At 38.6% G+C, this 7,797-nt stretch overlaps 1 protein-coding gene across 1 annotated transcript; it reads left to right on the top strand.

The window, feature by feature from the left end:
- Positions 1-2,428: 2,428 nt before the first annotated feature.
- LOC121740537 lies at positions 2,429-3,445 on the top strand. The gene is made up of 2 exons (XM_042133276.1): positions 2,429-2,573; positions 2,646-3,445. The coding sequence occupies exons 1-2, from the start codon at positions 2,480-2,482 to the stop codon at positions 3,443-3,445; spliced, it is 894 nt and encodes a 297-aa protein (XP_041989210.1). The 5' UTR covers positions 2,429-2,479.
- The last annotated feature ends 4,352 nt before the right edge of the window (positions 3,446-7,797 follow it).

Below are 7,797 nucleotides of genomic sequence, written 5' to 3'. Positions count from 1 at the left end.
TACATAAAAAAATGTTTTTTTTTACTCCAAGAACCTTGGGGTTTCGATTTTTTATCGTTTATATTTTCTTAGTTATTTATGGACATTTGACATAAGCGTACACTTTTAATCATGAAAATAGCAATGCACCTATATGCTATTGTTATTGTTAAAGCTAGAAAGAGATAGTCTGCCCCGCCGGCAGATAAAGCTAGAAAGAGATAGATAGCCTGCCCCGCCCGGCCGGCGTGGGCGCAGCGGCAGACAAAGCCCCCGGCGAGTCGCGAACTTGCCCACCGACCGGCTTGTACTTGTAGTCTAGTTGAAGCAGTCGACGCAACGCAGTTCGTTTGTTATCGTTGTTATTTGTGTTTTTTTTTTGTTATTATCCGTGAATATCTTCGTTTTCTCTATACTGGACTCCCGATTTCCCTTACCGATTTGATACTGTGGCGTGTTATACTGGACAAAGTGTTGTTATATGATTGGGTATCGTTTGAAATGGCTGAAAATAACCGTTGTGTGACATGTAACCGTTCGGTTCTACGAAGGAGACGCCATGTTTTGTCTCTCGAGTTTTTGGAATCACATCGAGATTTCGTCGAGTACATGTTTACCACTTTGCAAGATCAACAAGAAGTAAGTTGTATTTTTGTAGATACCTAGTTACATCTTAATATCTATACATATAAATACGGTACCATACAGTAAAAAAAACTAGTAGGTAGCTTAGATGGCACTCTCAACGACCAGTTTCATTCCATAGTAAGGAATACTGCTTCTTCAGTTTTGATTCCCACACAGTAGTGTGCATTAACCTCTCGATCTTGACACTTTTGACAAGCAAACAAACGGCAGACTGTGCACCTGTCAAGATGGCGGCACGAGGCCGATTTTCAAATGACTCAATTCTCAAACAATGGTCGCCCATAGAGTCCACCGAGTAAAGTATTATTTTTCGTTCAGAATGTGGCCCATGTATCAAAGATCGTAACTAATCAAACATCGTCATGCAAAAATAATCTCTAACTCAGCGAAATACGTTACATAATCGCGTGGAACCCGGGTTCCGTTTAACGTTTGACGGAATGTCGCAGTTTAAATAACCCGAAACCCGGGAAGGCTTAACCGTACTTCCGCGTGGCGCCGCGGCGCGTTGTGTTATTTGTGAGGAGAGGCGCGGCGCACTGCGACGCGGAAGTACGGTTTAGCCTTTATAGCTCCTGATTAATAGTTGATAATGAGAATCAGGAAGTCATCCTGATTATAAGGAGTAGGTTACAAAGACTTAGGAGGTACTTACATGCGAGATGATAGTATCAATCATTTTCGTTTTTCGTTTATTTCAGATTGCACTTAACGGATCCAGATCAATATGTCATCCATGCTGGCAGCGTATTGATTACGCCTTGACGAATCCGCCTGCACCACCGGCGCTACCAGTAGATAATTCGTTTACTGTATCAGGCTTGACGCGCGCGGCAAACTCATCAAGACGGTGTATGATAAACAATTGTCATAACTTAGACCTTCGTTCGGTATCACATACTATCAAGGCGTATCTATTGAGCTACTATCATTTGTATATGTCGTAGGATGATTTGATAAATCCGTGTTTTCGCGAAATCCCTAGAATTTTCGCGAAAATTCGATTTATCAAATCATCCTACGACATCGTAGGATGATTTGATAAATCGAATTTTCGCGAAAATTCTAGGGATTTCGCGAAAACACGGATTTATCAAATCATCCTACGACATATATACCACCTCTCGCCCGTATCTGTCAACACCATTTGAGGAACGTGACTTCGGAGGATTTTTCGGATAATGTTACCGTACGCCAAGAGAGTTTCAGGGGCGAGAACATACTTGATATGATAGAAATATATACGAAAGCCTTCGAAAATAAAGGGCAGCTTGATTTTGAAAAACTGGACGAGATAAGTCCAGATACCCTTCACTTTTGGACTGGCTTTAGTCATCAGCAGTTCAACCTCATATTCAATGAAACACCTTCTTTACGCGAATATTCGGATGGAAAAACGATGTTGGGAATGTATCTATGTAAACTGAGAACCGGTGAACCTGACCGAAGACTTTCATCAGTTTTTGGTTTGCCTAAGTCAACTATCCAACGTAAAATAAAAGAAGCGAGAGAATGTTTGAAGAATGACTTTCTTCCACAACACCTCGGACTCGACCATATAACTCGCGCCGAAGTTATAGTGAGAAACAGGATTTTGCCCAATCATATTTATGGAACACCAGACCAAACGAGAGCAATAATTATTTTAGATGGCACCTATTTATTTATTCAAAAAAGCTCAAACTTCCTATTTCAGCGCATGAGCTACAGTCTACACAAATACGCTAATCTCGTCAAGCCATTTATGATTGTATGTGGAGATGGCTACATTTTAGATGTGACTGGACCCTACAACGCTCGATCGTCAGATGCTGATATATTACGACAGATTTTGGATAACCACAATGACTACATGGAAGATGCACCAATACGATGGTTTCTTGAACCTGATGACGTGATGATCTTAGACAGAGGATTTAGAGATGCATTGGGATATACCGAAGAACATTCTTCGGTATATCCCAATGCATCGTATATCCCAATGCAATGCATCCAATGCGTACAGACCGTAAATCCACATGGATTTACGGTCTGTACGCCACAGTCGCTTGGCAGGCACGAAAGACAACTGTCCACTGAAGCTGCAAACAAATCTAGATTGGTAACTTTGGTCAGATGGGTAGTAGAAACCGTCAATGGGAGAATGAAGCAGAGCTTTAAGATATTCCGACACAAATATTTTAATATTGCTTTGCCCAATGCAATGATAGATTTTAAAATAGCAGCAGCGTTGATCAACGCAACCATAGAGAGCTACGGTGATAATCCGCTGACTGAAATCTTTATAGAAAAGATAGATCAAAATGTAACTAGGCCAAACCTACTGGCTGATTACGTTGATGAACAACGTCTAAACGCACAAAAAAACGTTGCGTTTCAGAGGATAGAGGCAACCTCAATAGAAGATTTTCCTAGAATGACCCACGATGAGTTGCTTATTTTTTCTATTGGAACATACCATGTAAAGCTGGCAAGGTCTTACTGCTTCCAACATGTACGAGAAACCGGCGTGTATACTATGGAAGTCTATAGACATCCCGATACAGTAAACATCAATGACGAAGAGGGAAACATGTTAATAAGGTGTCGAATTCAATCGAGACACGTTCAAGCAAGAATTTATTATTGCTATATACTCTACAATCGCAATGCAATCACAGAATATTGTTGTAGTTGCATTCATGGCCGCCGTACATTAGGTAGTTGTGCCCACATTATTTCGATAGTATATTACTTGTCCTGGGGCAGATATCAAGGTGACTTAGATGAACCTGCAGGATTTTTAGACTCGGTGTGCATTGAATTAGAAGAATACTAAAAATAAAATATTTAAAAGATATACATGCATTTTCTTTTTTCCCAAGACAGCCGTAGCATGACAACGAAACAACAATAACCCACAATTACACACATGTTTATTTTTTATTTATAATGTATATATAGCTCCTATATCCCACGGATTTCATAGTTGTCTTCTTAGGTACCTTCAAATGTCTATTATAACACAACAAAAACAAACAATTATTACACACAATCACGATATTATATATACATGTAGTACTCGGTCGAGTTAACTCCGTACCTGGCAGCCATAATATATATATTATGGCCGCCAGGTACGGAGTTAACTCGACCGTGTTGTATATATATATTTTTTTTACATATTTATTATTTTATTTATAATGTATATAGCTCCTATAATGCCACGGATTTCATGGTAGTCCCTGTGGTACCTTCAAATGTCTATTATAACAACAAAAACCAACAATTACGACATTATTGTTATTTTTATTGTTATGTATATAGCTCCTATATCCCATGGATTTCAGGGTTGTCCTTTTGGTAACTTCAATTGTCTATTATAGTCAACCCATTGGTATATGTATCATTGCTGTCGATTCTGGGTTTTGAATGTATGAAATCTGGGCCAAGCCCTTTACTAGGAAAAAAATATGAAAAATAAAAAATAAGAGGAAAGATAGTTTCAGCATGGAAGAAGAATGGATACAATCTGGAGACAACGTGGATAATATTTCATATGCATGTAGTTACTATGATGAAGTAAATGAAATCTTAAAAAAAAACGGCAAATAAAGATCTAATAATAGGAAAAATATAAAATGTAATGTAATGTTCTATGTCAACTATTAGTTCATACTGGTGTCTACTATTAGTGATGTTTGTTTTTTGTGATGTTATCTATTAGTTGTTATGACTAAATTTACAAAAAGACCAACAATATATATTTTTTATTGATTTGTCAGAGAATAATTATAATAGTTTTATTTTGTAAGAGTTACTAAAGACATGGAAGAAGTTATCAATCCTCTTTTTTCATAAATATATATTTTATAACATTCAAATGTTTTATGTTTCCTTAAAGCGTCTGCCATTAGTACTTTTACCTTAACAGCATAAAAAATACTATTTCAATAGACGATGATGATGATGCAACCAAGTACATATATTTAGGCAAAGAAATTAGCTTCGATAAAGACAGTAATAACTCTGAAGTTGAGAGGAGAATTCAAAATACTTGGAATAAATACTGGAGCTTAAAAGAAATCTTTAAAAGTAATATGCCAACAAATTTAAAAACTAAAGTCATGTCAAGTTGTCTCCTACCATGTATTACCTACGCCTGCCAGACATGGAAGTACACAAGTAGAGTAAAAAGAAAAAATATTACTTGTCAACGAGGACTAAAACGTAGTATGCTCAATATAAGAAAAACTAAAAGAGTTCGTCATACGAAAATTAGAAGCATAACTAAAGCTCCTGATGCTCTATTACATGCTCAAAACCAAAAGTGGAAATGGGCGGGACACTTAGCAAGATTAAAAGACGATCGCTGGACAGTAAGAGTGACAAAGTGGAACGGTCCATGTGGTAAACGACACAGGGGGAGACCACTAACAAGATGGGCGGACGAGTTGGTAAAAACGGCTGGACCAAACTGGATGAAAATAGCTAAAGATAGAGATAAGTGGCAATCCTTGGAGGAGACCTTCACCTGCGGAGGGGTCCTTTCAAACCACACAAGAGAGAACTAGATGCTAAACTCAAAACTTACTTTATAATAAATAATACTTTAAAAAAAATGTACTATATGTTAGAATTGTTATTTTGTTTAGTTTATTCTTCTACATTAGATAATAATAAATAGTCGTAGTCTCATTATTATGTGTAAAGTTAACCTAAAAAAGTTGTAAGGAATAAAGGCTTTTTTTTTTAATTTTTAATCGTATTATACGTAACACAGATTTTGGTTCCTTTTAAATATTTTTAAAATTAAAATCTATCAAATAACAAAATATTCATAATAAATATACTTATTTAAACCTATAAGATTGAAGGTCTTGAATAGCCCATTCTTTTAAATTATTAATTGTACTCTTATTACTTATCACTCATAATAAAAGTTAATAATAAAACTTATGTATTGTATGTGTTTATTATTTTTTATTTAAACATATTAAGGGGCTGGGTGCTATCGAATCTACCTACGTAATAACAATATCATATTCTCATACGAAAATATGTGACCCAGCAAAGGACGAGACAATATTCCACCTGCTAATTGAATGCCCAAGGTTTGGTAGTTACAGATCTTACTTAGAAATACAACTAGAAATGGTGTTAAGTCAGGCAACCCTCCCTAGAAGAACAAGCCACCAGAGAACTGTTGATGGTATTCATTAGCAAAGTCGTCTCCAGTGCAGCCGCAGCAAATGGCTCAACGTTATACACAGGTCACAACAAATATACTATACACCGAGGCGCGTAATTTCACATACATCAACACAACATACACGAAATCAAACACAACTCACACGAGCACAAACCTCAACGTCCATACAGACACACTTCACATCAACCCATATGCCAGGAGAAACACACGCGCAAATACAATCACAGGTGCACACAGAAATACAACAGGCAGTTTCAACCACAATAATCGTAACACAGAGGACCCTAACACAAACCCAACAATTACTAGGCCGTGGAAAAAACGGAGAACTGAAAATCAAATTGAGGCTGATCCCTCTTTTCATGTCAAATCCAACGGAAACATTAGGCATAACATACAGCCGTCTTTACACACCCAACCACGTCAACATGTCACCGGGACTAGCAGCAATCCTAAACGGGAGTACATCAAAGACGAGCATGAAAATGAGCAAATATCTAGCTCTCCCATCATCTTCGCTGGCCAACCCTGCAAAATACTGCAATCGGGCACCAAAACGATAATAGTATTTGAATGGGACGCGCAAACAGCCTTTGAACGTGTATGTTCGTCTTTGAAGGAGTTGGGAGCAATAAGAACAAGACACAGTACCACTTGTCAACAGTACAGTTGTTTCGGGCGGTTACAATTATTTAGAATTACTTTTGTTTTGCGACTTGACTGCAAAAGCTAGGACGTGTGCCGTTGCTTACTGGCGCTGGATGTCTAATAATATACGCGTTGCGTTAATTGCCAGTAAGTATCGGCTTAGTAATTTTCAGTTTTAACGTCGATAGCAAGTGGTTCCTTGGCCCGAATTTTTGTTTAGTGATGAGTCGTTATGGCCAGCGCATTTCTTGGTACCGAATGTCAATAAGGTAGACCTAGAGTTTGTAAATACAGTCCACATAGTAGAAATCAATCTGCCAGCTGTGCCCGATCCGCTGCGATTCTCATCGTGGCTACGGTTACTAATAGTTCTACTCGTCTACTTATTTGTTTGTAAATATTAAATGTAATAATTTTATTGATTAATAAAAATATTTCGGAAGTCTCTAATTTTAAGTCCTAAGTCCTAACAAATTACAGCCGACCGCGATTAATTACGGCATAACCTGGACCTTTATACCTGGAGGGAGTCCAGTGCGCACTGGGGTGGGGCATGGGAGCGCCTCATTCGAACTGTCAAAAGTTCACTTAAAGTCATATTAAATGAGCGCAACCCCCCCGTGAGGAAGTTCTACTCACACTGATGGCTGAGGTCGAACAGATAGTGAACGGTCGTCCGTTAACACAATATGTGAGCGTGGAGCCAGGGTAAAAGGAGGCCCTCACGCCTACTCATTTTCTTTTAGGTTCGTCGTCAAATTTACCGGTGTTCGACAACTCCGATTTATTTTTACGTAAGCAATGGCGTATAGCGCAACGCCTTGCCGATATGTTTTGGTCTCGCTGGGTAAAGGAGATGCTGCCGCAGCTGATCCCTAGGAGCAAATGGACCCAGGAAGAGACACCTCAGAAAGTAGGGGATTTCGTTTTTATCGTGGACCCGAATTCTCCACGAAACAGTTGGTTGCGGGGAACAGTAGAGGCGGTCATGCCAGGGAAAGATGAGCGCGTCAGAGTGGCGGACATTTGCACTAGGGCTGGAATTCTAAGACGCTCTACGGTCCGCGTCGCACGTGTGCCAATGGGCTAGGAGTGCTGTTCCAGCACTGGGGTGGGGAATGTTGGCGATGCGACCGCCACCGTACTGCACCTTGCCATATTTTAGAAATGTAAAAAAAAAGGTTACTTAGGAAAAGGAAGTTTAAAAGAGAATTGTCGTCGGATAATTTCAGTCTATTTTAGTTTTTTCTGAAAAGTGTATATGTGTTCTTCCGTTAATATACTGTGACTTAACTCGTACATCTAGAATTTTATTCTAAATTCCTCCTCCC

The sequence above is a fragment of the Aricia agestis genome, chromosome 3 (genome assembly GCF_905147365.1).
Source record: "Aricia agestis chromosome 3, ilAriAges1.1, whole genome shotgun sequence".
In the NCBI taxonomy this organism is placed as follows: Eukaryota; Metazoa; Arthropoda; class Insecta; order Lepidoptera; family Lycaenidae; genus Aricia; species Aricia agestis.
The sequence above is the reverse complement of the archived record's forward strand: the minus strand, read 5'-3'. Positions and strand labels throughout refer to the sequence as shown.

What these genes read in the sequence shown, in the direction of transcription:
- LOC121740537 (XM_042133276.1), top strand. Translation starts at nt 2,480, where the DNA reads ATGGAAGATGCACCAATACGATGGTTTCTTGAACCTGATGACGTGATG. An exon ending in ATTGGGATATACCGAAGAAC is followed by an intron (nt 2,574 to 2,645) that starts ATTCTTCGGTAT and finishes CCGTAAATCCAC; the next exon opens with ATGGATTTACGGTCTGTACG.